Source organism: Struthio camelus, chromosome 1, assembly GCF_040807025.1.
Source record: "Struthio camelus isolate bStrCam1 chromosome 1, bStrCam1.hap1, whole genome shotgun sequence".
Classification (NCBI taxonomy): Eukaryota; Metazoa; Chordata; class Aves; order Struthioniformes; family Struthionidae; genus Struthio; species Struthio camelus.
In genome coordinates, this window is record NC_090942.1 from 216,864,543 (window position 1) to 216,886,965 (window position 22,423).

Below are 22,423 nucleotides of genomic sequence, written 5' to 3' on the forward strand. Positions count from 1 at the left end.
GTGAAATAATCCTCATGAACCATAACCTTCTTCCTTCAACAGTCAGGGCAAATTATATTGCATCATAGTTCAGCGGTGCTGGGTGGGCAGGGGCAGTTGAAGTTATGAATGCACGATCCCAGCACCTGCTCAGGTGACAGAGAGCAACGACTGCAGCCACGCAGCCCAAAGAGAGATGGAAAGGACACCTTGATGCTTCTGGAGCAGGTGTCGATTCGAAATCACAGTCTAGCCCCGAAGTGCTAATTTAACCTATGACTCATTCTTCATGCAAAAGAGGATTTGATCTGTCCTGTTCAGCTGTCTCGAAAGGCTTTAAAATCAGGAACATCACAGCATGCATTCCTGCTACATGCACTTTCCTTAGGATCACAAGGAAAGAGCTCCCGTATTACTGAGCTTAGTCCAGTGGGTACTGCAGACAAGAGCGTAAAGTAATCCCTTTCATAAGCTGGTCAAGCTCTATTTCAAAAATTACTCTTATTAGAAGGAACATCACAAAGCTGGTGTTAGGAAGGATTCTTAATAGCTTTGAAGGTTAGTAACTTTATCCAATTTCCAGCCTAAATTTATACATGGCTAGTTCAGACCCATTTGTTATTTTACCAACAATTTCCTCGGAGCCACTTAACTGTCTTCCCTCTCTGGTGTTTACCCTTCAATGTATTTACAGAGGGCAATCATATCTCCCCTCAGCCTTTGCTTTTCTAGACTTAATGGGACAAGCTTTTAGATTCCTCTCATAAGACACCCTCTCTATTACCTGTGCCATTCTAGAGGCCATTTCCAGAACCTGCCCTCATTTAAATTCATTTTGTTTAACATAGGAACCCAGAATCAAGTGCAGTAGTCTAATATACTTAGCAATACTTTGGCACATAGCTTTTATTTGTCTTTATCCCTACTGGAAATACCTCCTTTGATATTGCTAGCACTGTACATCTTTTTTAGTTTGTCTTTCTCGTATCACATTCATTATACTCAACTACTTCACACAAATCTTTTTCCTCCTCTGTCAGTTAAGGAGCTTTTATTGTGTAGCAGAAGTTATTGTTCTCAGTTACAGGTGTTTAACATAGTGCTTGGTATTATTACATTTCTTTTACACCAGTTCTCAAGATCACCGACTGTTTTTTCTAGGATGCTTAAATCCTCCCCATACTGAAAACTCCTCCCAGAATTGTGGCATCAGGAAATTTCACTGACATACAGAAGTAGGTTAAATAGAAACTTTTTTGCGCTACGACTGTTAGTAAACAGAATCTATCTCAAGAACCATCCTCAGGGACTCCTCTAATAACCTCCTTCCTACCAGACTGTTCCCTCTTCAAAGCAATCGTTGCCATCTCTCATAAACACGAGTCCTCTCCATTTCACAGCTCTTTTACTAATCCCCACATTCGCAGGCATAACTTGTAATTCCCTTCACTTTGCTGAAATCAAGAGAAGGAACATGGGTTTTCTCTTGCCTAGGAAGTCAATCACAAAAAAGTTATCAGATTAGTCGGGTACAGTCTAGCTTTGCTAAATTTTATTGATTTTTATAAATTTTTCCATTTATTTCCATGACCTAACTGTGAAAGAACATTCAAAAACTGTTCTAACATTAGTATGCTGGTTAGCTGAAACCATGGCTACATCATACTTTCTTCTTCTCCGTTATATGAACTTGCTATTTTCCGCTTCAAATGTGTGACCACGGGCTTGACAGATATGTTAAAAACTGTACTTAGTTTATTTAAAATTCTAAAACTTTATTTAAAAGTTGTCCTCCCCACAACTTAAGTTCATTTTGAACTCTTAAAGTTTTTCTTGCTCACAATTCCCATTTCTAAATAATCTCTTTTGAAACTGAGAAACTCCATTAAGACAACTTTTAATTTAAACAATTAATTTCATATGACTTGGTCCTAAGTTCTTGGCCAAAATCAAGTGTTCTGTAAGATCCTTACTGAGATCTAAAATATCACCATTCCTTTTTGTTTCAGTTACTAGCTGGTAGAGGAATAGTAGAGGACCTTTGAAATCCAGAGATACGTGGGACCTGTTGTTAGCACCACGTGTTCTCCAGCTTGAGCGGTCTCTTGTAACAGTATAATACACAGAAGTATTTCTCTTTGTAAACCAGAAATACTAAAATGGAAACAACCACCACCAAACTTAGCTAGAATAAGGGGGGAAAAAAGTGAAGCTATCAGTAAGCAGTCATGGTGGTACAAAGGAGAGAAAAAGAATGCATTAGTCTGTATATTTTTAAAAATCAGTAATACGACAGAAACGAGCTAAAATGAGAGCATAAAAGGTCAATAACCTCATGGGTCATTTTCCTCGTTACACTTGCACAAAGTTGTTCATTTGAATAGTTATGTGATATTTACACAGAAATATGAAAAATATGCTAATAATGATATTGTTGATTGGAATATAAAATCAGTACAGAACAAAGCCTCTGTTTGATTTGGTTTCTGTGAGCTCTTCACCCAGTAGATACTGTGCTGAAGAATATTTTTAAATCTTTTTTACTTGTTTGCATTTGTGGAACTACATTTATCAGCTCTATCAACAGACTAAGACAGACAATTAGCTTGCATCATTCTCTTCATTAGGGCCGGATCCAAAATCCATTAGTGACTACAAAGAGCCGCCTATTGACTTCATGAGGCTTTGGATGAGTTTATAAGTGCCTAAAGCAAGATGAGCATGCCATCTGTTGTTTTCGCTGATGATCTGATTTCTATTCTCTACCCATTCCTTTAGAATTTCTGGTAGGTGCTTTTTCTTTTTTCTTTTTTTTTTTTTTCATTTTATTTGTCACCAGCTACCATAGCGTTCTTCTTCTTCACTGCCTCCGTAAGTTAAAAAGTGGAATGTTGCCCCTTCTCTAGCTTCTCTTCATAATATTTTCAGGTTATAATCTTCTTTCTTTTTCTTTGTTAAACGACAATTTTATACGAGATCAAGCAAACAGCAGCACAACTACTCTTCTCTCCCACAAATACCAGAGAGCACTGGTTTTGTTTAGCATAAAAATAATAGCAAAAAGATAATTGGCAGGACTTGGTCAGCTCCAGGTTTAACAGAAGTGCTTTTTATTTCCATTCTAAACAATCCTGCTGTTTCAGTAGGCTTTTTCCAAGGAAATCTTATTGCTAACTGCTTTGCTATTTAAATGATACACTACAGAGATGAAAGGAAGGAGGGAAAAGATGAAAAACAAGGAAAGGCAAGGAGGGTTACAGGACTAGTCTGTACCTTATGATACTAGAAAAAAATAATTAGAAAAAATGGTTCCTCCATTCATTTAATTTTGCACACTGCTTTAAATTATTTACTGGCTTAACTTCCAATTTTCTCTCCCAATATCTCCAGAACAATGCATTGTTTTCTCAGACAATTCATTACTGCAACAACAAAATGATTCAGGGGTGACTTACTTTTTCATTCAGTCTTGCCTGAGTATAAATGCCTTCGAACTTGCTTCCCAACAGTAGTACAAGGAATTCAGAGTTTACCCTGTAGCGCAGAGATGTTCATTCAAAAATCACAGGGAAAGCTTACAAAATCAGCTCCTGTTTCTGCAGCAGTCCCTTCAAATTGCTGTTGACATCATTCTTGCCCGTAATCAATTAAATGACAAATGTCTAATGACTGGGGTTTCCACACTAGAAGTGTTAGAGATCCCAAGAGTGATGTGGTAGGGATATGTTGCCCTTTCTTGCATCCAAAGAGAACGCTTGCATACACTTGCCTTGAAACACTTTTGTTTTGAAACCTATACCATTTTCTATGATGCAAACACTGTGACCTTCAAATCCCTGAAATGTTTTGCAGTGTACTTTTAAAACGCCCTGCTCTTGCAGGAGAGGGTTGGATCAGTTGTTCTGATCAATTCTGAATGCAATTGTTTCCAACAACTCAGATAATTTCCCAAAAGTGCTTTGCATACTGCCAAAAAACTGAAAATGAATCTGAACATAGTCTCCCAGATGTGTTCAGGTTAGAAATATCAAAAAAAAAAAAAAAAAAAGACTTCAAGCCATCTGTTAAAATTTCAAGCAAGAGTTGTTCAGCTGATAGTACTGTATCCTAGCAATAATACAAATAAGGATTTCCTTAAAAAATATACATACACACACACACACTCACATATATATATGTATGTATATATAAATTTGTGAGTTTATTTCCAACAAGGAGATAGTGAATCCACTATCCTAGATAACACCCTGAATGGCAATGTCAACAGTCTTTGCAGTATTGAAAAACCAGCACTTTAAGAGGAGATAATCCATTGGAGCTAGAGCTAGAGTGAGACCTGAGATCCAATTTCCTACCCATCTACTGAGATAACAGCTAATATTGTCTGCTGATTTTACACTGGAATTTTTTAAATGCAAATGCAGTGGTAGTCCCTTCAAAAAAATAAAAATAAAAAATCAGCCTCCCTGGAAAAGAATAGCATCCTCACATTGCAGAAACAAGTTCTGTCTAATTCTGGCCCCCAAAATCATGCATTCTTGACTCCTCACAGCTTTTTTTTCCTCTTGCTCCTTTGAAAGCAAGGCTTGAGCATCTCCATATCATATCAATGCAAACCACTCAGGGATGAAAGCATTGCCTTAGGAAACAGAAAATTTATTCATATCTCCCCAGGTTAAAGAGATCTTAATCACCCATGTGTCCACCTGGATGGTGGAGTATGAGCAGAAAGACAGCTACCACATGCCTGTATTCCCTGCCCCTTGAATAAGCAGGTTCAGAGCGCCTCTGCAAAATCAAGCTCTGTAAGTCACTTAAACAGAGAGACATCATTTTCGTGAACCTCATATGGTACCAGCCGAGACAGGTGCTGGTCTAAGGACAGCAGCACTTCCATGGATGCAGAGTAAATAGGTAATACTGCCCTTTATGGATCTGAGCCTCGGATACTACATTAGTAAAGGATGGCAATTCCCCTTTTAACATGTAAATAAAAAAGATAAAAACATTGTTATATTATCCAGGTGAATTACTGCCTTCATTGGAGGCCTTGTTAAATACCCTACGCACACAAATTATATCCTCTAAATCAACGCTTCGAGATCCTTTGCATCAAACTATGACTCTTACGGCTATGTTGTGTTCAAAAAAGGTAACAGCTGTTTCTAAGGTGGTTCTGTAAGGTATTTACAAGACAAGCATGTGCAGGATAATCAGATGCTCGGGAGTCTTTCAATATGTTTGAAAACCTAACTGAGAAAACAATATACACTAATCCTGAGAACCAATTTATCAGGTATCTTCAGGGATGCATAATTTTACTCTTTACTTATTCTTAACATTATTTATATAACCCATTCTTAGACTGTAACTTCTTCAAAAATCTTTTTTTTTCTTGAGTAAGGAAGGAAAGAAAGTAATTACCATCAGATTTTAAAGATCTCTAAAGCTAGGACATTAATAAAATATAGGTAAATAAAACACTAACTGGAAATGGCATAATCTAGCAAATGGCATAATCTAGCAAAATATTGGTTTAACTTTTTGATGGCATTTTCTAGGTTAGCCTGCTTGGCACATTCTCCCTACATTTTTGTTACCCTAAATTTTCAAGAGGGAAAGATGAATTTGGGGGCATAGAGGTTTTGATAAAAGATATAATAATGTTTAGAGCTCTAGTTCTATTTAAACTTAAGGTTAAAAAGTGTTATTTTGCCATTTTGCCTTTTTAAACATCTCCTTTCTGCCTCATATGCTGCAGATCTCTATAAAGTATAAAATTCACCTGCAGCTCAAATTACCTGGTGTAGGGCTTTTCTTTTACACCATATTCAAGCTCCTCTTCACCCTAATCAGGACTTTTTTCCCCCCGTTGGGAAAAATGGGGAGCCCCCAGTGACTCCTGTCACTTAGGGCTTCTTGTGTTTTTCTAGACAGCCTTACACTGCGAATGGAGCACTATGCGAAGCAGCTCAAGCTAACATTGACCCTACCGAGTACGCTGGAGTATATTGATTTTATTTAGCATCGCAGTGGAGCCCTGTCAGAGTGGTGCTGCACATGCTTCTGCTCAGAAGTAGTTAATGTGGCTCTGCTCTCTCCGCTCTCCTTAGTGCGGCCGGCTTCCAGGAGCTAGCCTGCTGGCTGCGTTGTGCTTCATTATTCACCTTGACTTGTGCATTTTTCATAGGTACGCTCTGTTTTCTAGTGAACGGTAACAAGGGGTTTTGCGCAAATCACTTTTCCTAAAGAGCTTTTGTATCTATAAATCATTTTTGCTAGGTAGCCATGGTATCTGGAGAGTAGGTTTACCTGAGGAAATACAATACAAGCAAAACGCTTGTTAAGCGTAGCAGAATAATATAACAAGAAGGAAAATCTGAGAATTTCCAAAGCATACATTTGTGTCCCATAACAGCTGTTACTGTTTTTATTTCCACTTGAGGTAAACTGCTTTTGCTTAATGCTTACTCCTATTTTAAAATTTTATTTCAAGTGTGGTCCTTTGCTTGGAAATTGTTTGCAATGAGCATTTATTTTTCACAAATACATTACTTTTACTTTTATAGTGGTTTTCCCTCTCCCTCCTCTGCTACGTTTTAAGCAAATTTGAATGAGCTCATGACATTTTTTCCTGAAGCTTTCAAAAATCCAGTAAAAATTCCCTTTGGCCATCCAGAGTTCGGTCTCTGTTTATGGAAGACTGGTTTCCAGTGAAGATACTACGATATATAACCTAGTAAACATTAAGAACTTGTGGGGTTAATATCTGCTAACTCTCGTCGCCATTAAAATGACAGCCTTTGACAAACAGTTGCTATAGTATAGCACCTGAAATACCCTGGCATTTCCCTCTCCTCAGAACAAGGAGATAAAATATTTCATTTACAGTTTTGGAAAAATGTCACCTTTTAAATTATGTCCAAGTAGGTAATCAATGCCTCAAAATTAATCTAAGACGGAGGACACAGCTGGATCATTCACCTTGAACTCCTACCTAATATAGTCTGTAGGACCTACTTAAATCATCTCTGGAGAAAAATATCACTTAATTTCACAATGTCTCTTCTTTATAAGGAGCAATGACTGCAAAAAGGAGACAAAAGCCATGAGAGGCCTTTAGCTTTTCCCCTTTTTAAAAAAAAAATTAGTGCACATCTAGTCCCAGAGAACTTTTTTTTTTTCAAACAAAAACAAAGCATTAATGCTGACATAAGTTAATGCCTTTTGCTTTTCATAAATTAAAGGAATGTTTTCAGTAAAAGACGGTATGTTGCTTCTGAGCATTTTGTCTGCCTTTCTGACCTCTCCAAAATATGTTATATACATGGCTGAGTTTCACATATATTCTTGTGTGGTTGTACGTGGTCTCACCTCTGAGGCCCTGCTGTGTCCCTTGTCCTTCCAAACTGTCTGCTTTTGCCCTTTACCAGACTGGTTAGTGATTGATAACCTTTATTCCATTCACTAATGTCCTCTTCTTCTTAGTACTTACACTCCCTTCCATTACTTCTATCAACTACTATTTTTCCTGCTGCCTTACTACCCTCTTGCCTTTTCCTACAGCATTCATCTTGTCCTCCTCATTCCTCATCGTTATCTATGAACATTTTTTGCTTTCAGTCTCAACCTGTCTAAATTCAGCTTCAAAACATCAGCTTTTCTTATCCCCTCCCAGGTGGAAAGAAGAACATACTATCAAAGGCTATTTTCCCACCTAACTACGTGTTTTCTGTGACCGAGTTACCCTTTACTTTCCCCCCTAGAAAGGTAAACCCATGAAGCTCCCTGTGTCTCTCACCATACGGGTGTCTTTTCCAAACTCTCAGTCACCCTCAAGCCCTCCCCTAAGGACATTGCAATTGTTAGCATCCTCTTTAAGTAACAGCAGGGTATTTCACAAGGTTTTCACTTCACACACACTTCACTTTTTCACTTCACAAGTGACACATCTAAGGTCTTTGCTAGACCTTGGCCACAACATGGGACTAAGAATTTGCATTTGGTCAATGATCGACCCACGACAGGTCGCAGACTCACTGCTTCCCAGACAAGGACGCTTCATTTCATACGTGGGCTCTGCTCTGTTTCCTGATGTACGAGTTAAGGTTTGGCCACTTCACAGCAATTATCAGTATTCCACCCAGCAGAGTCTGGCACTCTTTTTGCTCTGACCTATGCAGATGTCAGGATGACTCATACCATCCCATTTCTGTTTTTTAAGTACTACCCCAACATTAGCTCTCTTTCAATGCTCTAAAACTTCTTCAGTATTCAAGCACCTTTTGAAAACTTAGCATGACTGATCCGGAGGCTGCTCAGCCAACTCCTTTTGAAATCAGATAGGAAAATCAAGGTCCTAACTCATTCCCACAATTAAAGCTGATTTTGTACTTTATTCACACATAATTGCACTAGACTCTAAGTCCTTACTACATTTTGATTTATCTGATTTCCTTCCACCTGTTTCAATTAGCACCAAAGTTTCAGGAAGATCATGGCTTTCCTCAGCCCTTTTCTATAGATATTTCTCTGCTGCTGTGAAAGGTGAGTAATGACATCATTTGTAAGTGGAAAATTAGAGTAGGCAGGGTAGACACCATTTATTAAGGTTTTTGTTACTTTGGCTCAAAATGTATAGCTCTTATCATTCCTTTTTGCTGTATGTCTACACACAAACTTATGACTCACCCATTTCTCTCTCACCTAAATTATAATGAATACACCTAGGAATGTCATCTTCGTTTTCTAAGCTTTCTCTCTAGATAGGCATTTCTGCCCATTTAAACTACAACAATAGATCTCTGCATTTCCAGTGAGAAAGCTCGACGTGACATCTCAAAGCCTATTCATTATAAGTTCCATAGGTACAGTATTTCTCTTCTTTTAAAAATCAAAATATGCTGATTTCAATATTCAGCACTTTAATTGTCTTATTCTAGAGATATGTTTATTGACAAGAACAAGTACCTCATTGTGCAGGGCAGCTCTATTTCTGTTTTGCAAAGAAAATAAAAACATCTATTTGTAATTTAAGTTTACTTTATAATTATATCTACCAATATTTTGTGTAAGCTATCTTAATTATTCATATTACATTTTTCACTCCCAGATAAATACTGGATTGACAAGCAATTACTGCAAATACTTCAGGTTTTTTTGGAAAATTCAAGGGACATTTTAAGGTAATAAAAATACAGTGTTCTTTCCCATTGTTTTTCAAAATTTCCATAAACTTTGCACTAGTAAGACCCTTGATTTCAATGGAATAGACATTTTTCATTGTCTACTATTAAAAGTATACTTCAGTTAGTAGCTTACTGGACTACAACTTAGGATATGTGTATTTTCTTACTACTTTTACAGCTGGTCTGCTTTTCTATGCCTCAAGTTTCCCCATTTGTGAAATATGATGAAAAATCTAGTTACATTATTATCATCACTAGAATTAACATAAATATTTTTTGTGCAAACTGTTCTTTAATATTAGTTAAGATGACAGTGTTAAACTCCAACTTTTATTAGCTGATTTTTTTTCCTATATAGTTTCATTCCAATTAATGGCAAACTACGTATGAAACTTTTACAGTCAACATATGCTGGCATGAACTCACTTCTGCTTTGCAGGTGAAGTATCAGAAATATGTATTGTGGTCTAAGTTCAACCAGTTAAACTCTGTAAAATTAAAAAACTCTCCAAAAAATAAATTATTCATAGAATTCAGTCAGAATTCATATATCACATGAAGCTGCATAAGGTGACTTTCCAGCCACTCTCAAGACTCACCAGCTAGGTCCATTTTGTAGGGTAAAGCACTATCTTGTGATATAAAACATGCATGAAAAGCATACAATTGCTTTTCAGCATACCTGAAGTTACCGTATTTGCTTTACTTTTAGTTACAGCTCATAGGCATAAAATTTGCGAAGAAATGGTCTAGATCATAGCAGTCCAAAGAACTTGTAGTGCTACAAAGTGGATGGTTGTCTCTGCAAAACTACTTTGCAGGAAATTATACCAGATCAGATTTTTCCCCTCTTTTGAAGAGAAACAGCTTTTCTTTCCTCCACAGTAGTCAAAGGAGAAGGATGGATGGTAGCTATAAGAGAAAGACAAGTGTGATTGGCTGATTCAGATATAACTGCGTAAGAACAAAAAGTGATTGCAAGGCTGCATCCAAGCAGCAAATTAAAAATTTCTTGTTGTGATATTGTATTATGATATTACAATGCATGGCAAGGACATTTGTGGAATTCAGCCAGGATAAACCAAAGGATTATTTCCTCTCTCCTTTCCTTTCTCTCTCTTCTCTTTGCAATGCCATTCCCTACTGAAGTGGCATACTGGTTCTTCAAGTTCGAGTGGCCTTAATGTATGCATTATAATTGATTCTAAATTAACAACAAAAATAAAAGGCAATTTTCTGCAATGCAAAGCATTGCTTTTTCTGAAGAGACAAATCCAGGACCTCAAAGATACCTTTTAAAAGTTCTGCCTAGAAAATGACCGCCTTTGTGGCAAAATGATTACTATCATCTCTAGAATGATTCATATTCTACTAGCAAATTGAGGTTCCTCTTTCTCGTGTATTTAAATGTACATATTATTTTAAATTTACATATTATTCACCAATGCCAACTGCAAGACTAAGTCAAAACTAAGTTGAAACACAGCTTCTCAGAACAATGCTCTTTAGTTTATCATCATTTTTTTCTCCTGTGGTGCTTTCTGTGTCTTTCTCCAAAAGGTTCCTACATAATTTTTTTGAAAAGTCAGCATCTCAGATACACTTCTTATTTCTTTTTTTTGTGAGCACACCCTCCTATTAGTGCTTCGGAAGCTTTTACTGAAAACCGGTATATTTATTTGGAAGTGCACAGCCTCCATTCCCGCTTGGAGCTGTGTTCAGCATTGGCTAGTGCTGATTGATTTAAAGTGTCACAGGGTGGGCAACTTTAGGTTTGCCTGGGTGGCACAATCAGATTGGTTTCTGCTAATGAGCTTTTTACATCAGCTTAGAAAAGCTGAACTGTGTGGAACGAAATACTTGTTTGTTTGCACTTTCTGAAGACGAGGACGTTATCAGAGCACTCAAAACCCCACTATATCTGCGCTAAACTCTCAAATCAATAAAGGATTTCTTCCAGTAAAATTATTTCTGTGGGTGAATTTAAAACCCTGGTAATATCAGAAGTGCTTCGCAGGAGGGGAAAAGTTTACCTTTCTGTATCAGCCTAGAGGACTAGGGCTACAGCTCCAAAAGGCTGCCCTACTTCATTATGCAAAGCTTTTTCCATTAGACTAATATTACTACTACACTTTGCCTTTCAGAAACTGGAATATTCTAAGTTTAATTCTGCAAAAGTCTCAGGTAGCCACTGCACGATTTGCACCTGCAGAGGCAGTTTATCTCTGCTTATATTGCACTTCTATCCTATGATAGGATAAAACATATCAGCAATATCTTCTGTTCTCCATCCACCACCAAGGCAACCCTCACAATTAGCCTAGATTGGACGTCCACCTTCCAAACATCAAACGCTAGTGAGATAAAGCCAACCTTAGACTTCAAGGTAATGCAGTAAAATAAGCTAAAAGACTACATCCTAAAGAGCTACACGGAAAGAAAAGGTAATTTTCCTGTAAACCCATAAATAAAAAAAAGAAGAATTACCCACTGCAAACTATCTGATGAGAGCAGGCAAGCTGGGAAGTAAGAGAAAGGCAATGAATGAGTGATAGTGCCAGAAAAATAAAATGTCGATATAATAATAATTTAAAAGAAACAGAAACAGAAAGATGCCTCTAGGCATCTATGACTTGCATGAAATAACCTTTCACATAATAACTCAAGGTCTCAGTGATCTTGGCAAAGTTAAAGGGATAAGTTTCAAGTAAGATGAACATGAACCACATTTTTTTTCGCTGTACTCACAAAGCTTTTGAATTCTTAAATAAATGCTGCTTAATTTTTCTTCATGTTTAATATGGAATATATGTCATGACTATCATTTGGGGATTTTTTTATTTTTTCCTGCAGCTGACTTTTAATTCTTCCCTATTATTTTCACAATACTTTCCAGTAGTGTGTTAATGCCTTATGGCTAGTATCTGTACTTCCTATGTACGTGCTCTCTCTTTGAATAAATTCCCTGTGAGTTTTCAATGTAGAGGGATTAATTAACTCTACACTTTCAATTCCATATATTGGAAAAGGAAATCTCTTGTACTCCTTTTGGAACAAAATGGCTCAGTGTATTGAGTGACTCTTTTATTAAATTAAAAAAATATACCAAACAGAATCTCCAATTTTCTTCTCCTGTTTGATCAATCTTCAAAGCTTCAAATTATTTTGAAGATACTACAATACCCCAGTGAGCAGACTTTCATAAACAGAATACTCACAATGATTTAAAATTTCCTGCACCCCAGAAAACCTCTGAAAACCCTCCCCGTCCTAAATTAAAACTATAAATATCTCTCCAATATTTCAGCTGGACTTGCTGATTCATTAAATCAAATAGTGAGCCCCTTAAATAAAGAAACACCCCCAAACCACTGTACAGATTACTAAAAACAGTGAACACTATGACCATAAATATACATATATATATACAAAATGAAAAAATCTAATTCATAGTAATAAAAATATTCTTTGCCTTGGAAAGCTCCAATCCTCAAGTGTAAATCCAATATGTATAATTTTTTTCTATCTGAAATATAAAGCTAGTTCACATGCATGGGAGGGGTCACTCCTTCCTGCAAGTACCAACTGAGACAATGCCCTCAGAGTTTCAGTGATGTGGTGCTGCATCGCAGTCATAAAACCCAGCAACAACCATACTCTAATGTAGCCTAACTAGCCTCTATACAGTGTTGTTCAGACATTTAGATTTAATAGCAAGATTTTAAAATAACAGTATGAAAATATGAATTTCTTTGATAGCCACCCAGAGGGAGCTAAATATGTAGTATTATTTCAGGTTCTTTTCCTAATCATAGAGTAGCTATAAACTGTGCAGTTAAAATGATTTCCCTAGTCACTTACAATCTTTTCCCCCTCCTTCATTTTCCCCTTGTGGGCTTTGCAGCTTTTCTGTTTTGATTATTGGACTGAGAAGTCCTCCCACTCCCCAGCTGGGAAAGGATGTGCCCCCTGCGCAGCTGTAGCAATGACGAAGCTTAGGGCAAGCCTTCCTTACAAACAGAGATGCAATGGAGAGCCGCGTGCTTTCCTAGTAGCTGTCACGGATAACTCAAGCTTTTCTGGCAGTGCACATTCTGAGGCATTGCAGATTATCCTTATCTGGGGTGGATTACATTAAACAGATTAGTCCTCCCTCTGCTGTCACTGCCTTGGGGTATACTGTGGGGCAACCCACATCTTCTGCTTCACTGCAGTCCTAACCTGCATCAAAGTAATTATTTGTTAACAGCAATAAGAATAAATAAAAATACTTTTTCACATATCTAAGACGGTTTTAATATTGAAGTGGCTTCAATTCTCTTGCCAACAGTCTTCAGCAAGAGAGTAATGTGGGTTTATTTAGTTTCCAATCCCAAAAAACTGAATGCAAATGACAGTTTACAACACCAGGCAGCAACTTCTGCCCTTCAAAAGGTTCAGGCCTCGCTCTCCCAGCTGGTCTGCCTTCCCACATGTGCCCCAAACTGGCAGATTTTCCATACCTACTGCAAGCAGGTAGCACAGGTCCCCCTAAGGTACGCCCAGCTCAGCCACCAGGAATAGTTTCAGTATAACAGCTGTCTGACAGAATAGGAACAAAGAGCAAAGTTTTCACGTGATTAATTATATTTTGGGTGCCAAATTAGGGCTGCTCTTAGGTGACAGAGAGTCACATGCTTTGGGTGAGTAATGTTACCAAAAAAAAAAAAAAAAAAAAATCAGGCTGTTCCAAGTTGTCTTAATTTAGGTCACGGAACTGAAGCAACCAACTTCTGCAATTGCCTGGGAAAATGTTGACCTGGTATTTCAGTGTCACATTAGAAGGAATGCACACCAGCCTACTCCAGCGCTTTCCTGCACTACCTAAGGTCAAAGCAAAATCTATAGTAAGGCATAGGAGATGACAAACGAACACCAACCTTTCTTAAACAATTGCATCCAGACTCCAGACGATCTTTCCTTCCTAACACCTACAAACATCTCTGACGGTGCAACAACAGCCACTGACACAACCACCTACCAGTAGTATAATTGTTTGTAACTCTGAACTCAGATCTGTGATGGGAACTAGGAAGCGTAAGCAGAATTCCTACATAGTCCTTTCATGAACTACGCCTGTATTTTCAAAGTTCTTTCTTAATTTCTCTTTTTGTTGTACAGAGCGTAGTCTTCCACATACATACAAACACTGAAATATAGTGCGAAGACCATATACAGATACTCAAGAGGTCAGTTTTTCAAACTACACAACCATAAACAAGTTTGGATTCTCTTTTTTTTTTTTTTTTGCTGATGACTCAGCTCCACATGTAGATACTCCTGCCTCTCCTTATAGGAAGGCTGTGCTGGCCCCATCCAGGAAAAAAATTCCCAAAGGGAAGATTGCTTGTATTAAATACCTATAGGTCACTCTTCTACTATAAACCTCTTATGAATTAATCAATAGGAAGGATTCTGCCTTTGAATTATAGTTATTTCAGTCTGAGTGCTCCAAGAATAACTACCACTTATTCTCAGCAAGAAAGCAGGCAGGGCCTATGGAAAAAAAAAAAGAATGTAATAAGGGCACCCAGTCAGAAAGCGCTCAACAGTGAAAAAAACATCTATAGTTCAGCAGAAGTAAACACTCCAGGAGCAGTATGGCATTTGGAAAAGCTGAGGGACACTAACGTTAGAAGAGTTGCTTTTTCCTGCTGGGAGATACCAGACCACTCTAGTGGGGCTGCTGATGGTCAGATATTGATTCATGCACTCTGCATTCTCAGAAGGCATTCTTCTACAGCGTAGGCTTTTACCCTTTGAAAATACCTATTTCTAGTGGCCGCTTCTAGTGGCCACACCCTTCCAATCAGTTGTTTTTGAGCAATGTAAAGGAGGCCTTTGCTGTCACTGCATTGTCCTATAAGCTCACGTCAAAGCCTGCTGCTGCATGAACAAGGCACAAATAACAGCTCTCATCTGCAGCGTTAAAAAAAAAAAAGGCAGAAAGCACAAACGCTGCCGACTAAAAGGACTTTGAGCCTTATTTCCCAGACCTACAAGCAAACAGTGATCTCTGCCAAAACCAGACAGACAGATACAAAAATAAGTCATTGAGTCAAATTAAATTCCTTGTGCCATTGAACACAGTCCAATTCCCACTGTTCTTCAATCTCCAGTGAATCTCTTCTTCCTTTTACAAACTTCTGCATTTTGGTAAAGGAACTTAGTCATGAAAACAGCTTAATTAACAGTATAGTAGTCATTATCTGTTAGGGTTACAAATAACCATGAAAATAAAAGCCTAGGCCTTAGACAAATCTGTTACTATACCAGAAATATATGAGGATTCCTTTTCAGCTGTTTCCACAGGATTTTTTAATTTTACCCTTTAAATTTACTTATGATTACAATTTTGACCTCTTCAATGAGATTTAATAGACCCTTGAATTTAGGGAACTGTGGAAATCAACCATATAGAGGACAGAGGGGCAATACTGCAATATCCTCTCAGTAATCTGGAACTTAGAAAAGTTAAATCTTCTCATGGCACTTGGTATCACCGAAATATCATGTTAAAGGAGAGAAGAGAGTAGATTGTCAGTCTTTCCCCAGAAGAGATCATGTAATCATTACAGAGTAAAATTTGTCAGAGCTGTCACAGCAAGGCTGCAGATTACTGATTGATCATGATTGAGAATGTACTCTTTTGGAATATCTCTGACCCGATTTCCTAAGAACACAAGGAAATGATTACGCTTGTGTGAGCATGCCTGCCTGTCTCCCCCTCAACTGTAGTAAACCCAAGAGCTAATTTCTACCAAATCTGAAAAAAAGAAGAGCTATCAAAAATGTTAGGTTCCTAACAACTTTGTGAAATTATGTGGTTCATTAAAAAGAGGGACATTCTGCAATATAACTTGAACTGTTACCACAGGTCAGAGAATCTGCAGGGGTATAAATGAAAAAGAGACACTTCACATATGTCTCAGTCTTGGGAAAATTCTCAGTCAGAGCTCAATGTGTTTAGATACCAAGGTCAGTCAATCTCATGATGCAAATCCACTGGAAACTAGGCTTCTTTAGTTCTAGTGTTGATAGAATTTAACTTTTCTAAACAGTCTCTTCCACAAAAAGTAATACATTTTTACTTTCATACTGCTACAGAATGAAAATATGTGCTGAAGCATCAAAAGATTCTGTGAAAACAGCTTCACTAATCATAACTGCCCTCTTTTTTTCTCTAACATCTATAAAATAGGCAAGGTTAGATGAGCAAAAAGTACAGAGATCGGAACTCAGACGTTGAACTCAGCATGAATCCAACATGAATCATTAAGTGACTCACTGTCTTTACTATTCTTCAAGGTAACTGTTAATATTGGCCGATATTCCATCAACTTCTACTAAAATCCCTCTTCAGCAAGTGTCCCCAAGCACAGCATTGTACCAAGGAGTCAATTAATTAAAACTTTCCTCTAGCTTAGAGAATTTAAGCCAGGCTTTGTTAGAGTCTATTCAGTTGTTATCTTTTACACTGACCACTGGTTTAAAAGTGTAAATCGCTCCCTTGATAATGTTGGATACATTTTTCAAGTCCTACAGTAATGGAAGAGATCACTGCACTAATACAAATCATTTTATGTAGTTTCCTTTTTACAATGTCTTTATTGTTCAAGCTAGAGGAAGGAAATGGCTTATTTTAAGGAATTTTGTCTAGGTGTGCTTTTGGGCATTATAGTTTATTACAAACTGCCACGTCTTAATCTACTCCTGGATCTGCATTTTATGACTTTAAGTTGGCAGAGAAACTCATACATTCTCTGAAGTGGTTGAAGAAACTAAATCTATCTATCTATTTTTGTTTAAAAATGTTTAAAAAAGAATATTTGTTTTATTTTTCTTAACTGTGTAACTGTGCTACCTCAGTAGGCACTCACTTAACGGTGATACTCTGAGGTTCAGAAATTTGTGATGGTATGTGATGAGGGGTTGGTACAGCTGAGGAAGAGTACAAGTGTACAACCCTATCACTGCTAAATGGGGCTGACAGATGCATAGCTACAACTTCTTTAACTGTTGGGGAAAAAACTCCAAGCTGACCACAGTTTTAAGGTGGATCTGCCCCAAACTCACCCTAGTGAGCTCTTACCCAAGCCTTGTAAACTCAAAACCCCAAGTCTTGGTAGACTACAGACGAGGACACTTAAAGTTTTAAATGGAACCAACTGAACGAGATTATGTCAAATGGAGCAGAAATTTAAAAAAAAAAAAAAAAAAGTGCTTTGTACACACCCCACTGCATCCTTGCAATTGATTCCAGACCAGACCCAGCTCTATATGGGACGTATGCTGCCTACAGGTGCCCGACCGACATGCTACATTACTCCAAAGGAAGGAGCCATCTCCTACTCCTGGGGCCAGGGTCATGCCTATCCCAGCAACTCTCCTCAGGAAAACATCCCCCCAACTTGCACCATGGATGAATGAAGGTGACCTCCACCAATTAAATTAAAGGAGTCACTACCAAGGTTATGGAGACTAGGAGATGCTCTGACATAATCAAAGCCTCGTTCTGCCACAAATGAAGCTGGAAAGAGTGCAAAAGCCCTAATAACACCTTAAACCGTTTTTTGGTTTTGATCGCCATTTTGATTTTTTTGTTTTTGATTCGTTTTAATTTTTATTTTAATTATTCTGACTATGTTAAAATGTGGATAAATGTCATGAAGGAAACCTTTGATTATTTTTGGGAAGCAGAATCCTGTAACTTGAATAACTAGACTAAAATGAGAAGTTTATTATTTGACATGGACAAACTAGATTTTTATCTCTCAGCATCAGCAACTGTAATACATTTTGCAGCTTTGCCATTAAATACAGACAGATGATCTTCCATCTAATTTCTAAAGGGCGTTTTGTGGAAGAAAATGGGTAATCAACATGGAGAATATCTTTCTTTGAAAAATGCTTTCAGTCTATCATAAATGACAGCCATTTAAAGGCAATCACTTGTGTTTTATATCTCATACAAAAACCAGCAGACACAGTACGCTGTCTTTGAGACAAAACACTGATACGTGTGACAGAGCATTTCAGGCAGTAATAATCAAAAGCCACAGATTCAGTAGCATCCAGAAAACAACTGATATATCCACCATTAAAATCTGTAGCTTTGTGTGCTATTGCTTATCAATTTCTTTAATTTCTTTATTATATTTTGAATAACCAATTATCTGTTCTGGATCAGACAGGTGGAGAAGATACAAATCACATTGGTTCTGCAGTACATACACTGATAACTTACACATCTATTCAAAATAAAGTGGTTTGCAGAATATCACCCAGGAGGCATGTGTTCTGTTCACTGACCTTTGGAAACTCTAGTCCAATGAATAACTAGTGATGCGCAAATAACTTGAGAGACAGTAGATAAAAGTGCCTATAACCTTATACATTTTCTGTTATAAGAATGCACAGAGAATGGCTGTGGTAAAAAGATATATCGGTCTTTTATAATTTGCCTGAGTGATCAAATCAAGGAGAATATAAGCTTGTATCCCTTTGAGTTGAATGATTATGAAATTCATTATCTTGGACAATTAAAAATATAGCACACAGAAGAAGTGCAATGAATTGTATAAGCTAAGTATCTAACTTAATGGTAGTCTGCTACCTTACAGACATCTGTTCATATGGCGTCAGTCACATCTTGATAAATCTGGCCTTGTATTCAAATATTTTATGTAGAAAGAAGCCTAACTGTGTTTTCTTCAAGGTGATAAAAATTCATATTACCAGAATATTGGTAGAATATTGAAGAAATTCAGCAATAACAGTTTTGAATCCGTTAGCAATCCTTGTAAAGCACTACAGTATATGACAAAGCTTAGACTTTTTTGCTCACACAGTATGCTGCCCATCTGGTCTTGATCTTATGATAAAGAAAGTCTGCAGTCTAAAGAAAACAGTTATGTAACCAAAAAGCAAGGAAAATCAACCAAAGCTAGGAAGATACGATGCAATAAAACTTTTAAATATCTTTCTTTTTTGTGCTACATTTAAACAACACTGCTAACCAAGGCTTCACTGCCAGTGCTGCGTTCAGCTGATGCAATTCGGACTGCTATAAAAATATCATCCTTTACACACAGATATAGTCTTCAGCTTTTGCATAGTCACTAGAACACAAAAAAATCTTTTGTAACTCTTATTTCATAAATTAAGACTGCTTGTCTTCTATTATCATGCCTCCATACAAGGAAATCAAGGAGGTTCTGCGCTTCCAATTCACAATCAAAAGAGAGTTACCAAGTCACCCGGGCCCTTCCTAATGATCAAATACCTAGTCGAGCACTGATGTAGTTACAGGAAGGAAAGCATTCTGGATGCTGTTCTGCAAATACCTACACCTTGAAACATCTTAAAAATATGAAAAGCTGATGCTGTTCAATCACTTACATTTTGATATTACAGGATAAATAGTGGAAGAAACATTTTTAATTTTATAAATAGTTGCATTACAGAAAATATTTTTCCTATAATAAGAAATTACACTTACCCTCTCCAATGTAATTTCTTCAAATTCATATTCAATTTCTGTTCCATTGACCTAAACAAAGTAAAATGAGAAAATTCATTACATTCACATAGAAGGTAATTTGGTAGGGATATTTTACAGATATTCCTGCATAATCAGTTTATTGAAGCACATTTTTCAACATATGCACCAGTCTATCAAAATTATAGAATATTTGGCTTCCCTTTGTCTTTAATGGCATGTAATCAAGCCTACAAACTTGAAGAACAGTAGAAGTTCAGTATGCAAAACACTGAGCTAATCTATAACTAAGTAAGTCACTTACATAATTTGAGTAATATTTGATGCAGTCTGTTTATGGACTTTGTGGAAATATTTAAAGAATGACCAAGGTAACATTTCATGTCAAAAACTGAAATGTTTCTAAAAATTTTTCTCATAAATAGAAGAAAGATTAATTATTCATCTCCTTGCAAGCTCCAATTTACTCCACAGCATAATACGAAACAGGAAATTCATAGTACGTAGGTAAAAATCACTCACTGATACAGATACTGAAATATATCTTGTTTACTATGTTAACCTAGGGCAAAAACATGACAGAGGACCTTTGCTATAGACAGCTGAATGGCAAAATAGAACAAAATGTTAATGCAATTCTTATGCTCAGTTTCAGTGTCAAAATAAATTAAACTACAAAATGTGGAGCATTAAAATGGATTGCACTGGACAAGAAATCTATCAACCAAAGACATGACACTGATTTAAGCAGTACTCTGAAACCTTGTTTCCAGTCTGGCATGGATTTTTTCTGTCCCTCTAGGCAACACACTCAATAACCCTTTCTTAGTTTCCTCATTTCTTAAATGGATAGATCGCTGCATCTGAGAAAGCTACAAAATCTGACTGCATAAGTAAACTGCATAGTAATAAAAGTACTTTTATTATTAAGAACTCTTAGAAGAATTTCTAAAAGTATCCCTGAGCTACAGCTAGTCAGCAATTTGAAGATTTTGCCATAAAAGATTAAAATCAAAATTAAAGATATTGCCGATAAATCATGGTGTTATTGACAAAAGGATATTTCCTTGCAAATAGTTTCACTTTAGTATTTTATTTAATTTATACTTATAGAAAATGAAATCTGGTTTATAAGAGCAAAGCTGAGATGAAGCATTATGATTGACCTAATCTTGGAGGAACAATTTTGTGTTTTTCCTTCAGATAATCAGCTTGTCACCAACCCCACTTTCCCCACTCCCCCCCACTCCCAATACTGAGGTTTTGATTTTTGTCCTGATGTCAAGTTGGAGGAAAAATGGTAAGAATTCTTGCAGGACTGGAACATTCCAGCTCTACTCCCCTGTCACTGCTAAATTTCTATTTTAGCTTTGGAGCTGCGATCAGAAAATACTGCATGCAAATCATTCTTTCAAATGTAATTAGGTACTTCTGTGGTGAATATCATTACTAGTTACATGTATCTGCCAAACAAAAGCATCCTATAAAAGCTATCAAATATTTAATTTGTGTGTAATTCAAGATTTGATAAACCATGAAATAATTCATAGAAATACAGTCTCCGAAATCTGTACTCAGAAGGAAAGATGGAAGGGGAGAAAATCCAAACAAATAATCCATACTTAACAATGAAACACAACACAGCATCGATGAATAAAATCTTTAATACATATTCATACTTTTTCATGACTGCTATCTGGTCATGCACTATGTTAAAACCAAGTATGAACATAAATATTCCAATAGGATATTTTCCTGTTTTATGTTATCATTTTAATATTTTGTGTATAGACTCTTTCAGTAATATAGGCAACTTGCTAGGTTTGAACAGCTTTATAGCTATCCCATTTTTTGTCCTTTCTTGTCTAATGATAATGAAATCAAAGCTATCTATATGGCTCTGTTTTCATGAATTTCTCTTTTATCTCAGGTTGGTGAACAGCTCTGATCCATGTCTTCAGTTCCTCAGTCTCGCTCTATAAGGCTGTCTTTGCTTCACTGCTTATAATCACTTGTCCTTTGCATTAAAAACTCATTAGTGCAGCAAAATGGGAAACAGAGGGACCTGAGAAGTGAGCAACCTGTCTATAAAGATGAAAGGAGAAAAAAGTAGGCCTAATACTCAGCTTATATTTGCACATAAACACTATCTTGATTACGATAATCTGAGGGGGCTCCTTTTATCATCCCTAGTCGTGATTCCACAAAGGTCTTCAGATCTCCATTAATCACAACAGAGATCCATTTTCAGGTGCCATAGCAGCAAGAATGATATAGCTTAAAAGGCTAACCTTGATCCAATTCCTTTTGTTATTTAAGCACATATATTTACGTATGTCATTCAGTTCCCTGCCCCATCTTTCTTAGCGTAGTTACCTCTTAAAGGACAAAAGAAGAACTTGCACCTACATGGGGCAGGTTGAATGATGATGTATGTGGTACCATTTGTCTGTAGTATCATTTTATTTCACATTTTAGGCTCTCTGGCTGCACCTACACTGCTAAATTATAGTCAATATTCAGCCAAATCTCACTGCTTAAAACCGTCTCTTTTTGGAGCCTTCTGGAAAGAAACAGCCAAAGACTGAGACAGCAGTTCAGCATGAGAAGAATGCGGGGTCCAGTGCTGAAACTGGCTTGTCGGTCCTCTTACTTAGCAGAATACAGACATATCTTCTGTTTTTGTCCATTATAGCTATGACAGTTCTCTGGCCTG

The 22,423-nt window shown here is 37.0% G+C and overlaps 1 protein-coding gene across 19 annotated transcripts in view; it reads right to left on the reverse strand.

Annotated features, from left to right (window-relative positions):
- The window catches only part of DLG2 (discs large MAGUK scaffold protein 2), a 1,033,288-nt gene that overhangs the window by 378,594 nt on the left and 632,271 nt on the right, over positions 1–22,423 (reverse strand). For all 19 annotated transcript variants that reach the window (XM_068930581.1, XM_068930580.1, XM_068930592.1 and 16 more), the window contains one exon: positions 19,708–19,758. In XM_068930581.1, coding sequence (XP_068786682.1) covers positions 19,708–19,758 — 51 coding nt within the window. The remainder of the gene's footprint in view (positions 1–19,707; positions 19,759–22,423) is intronic.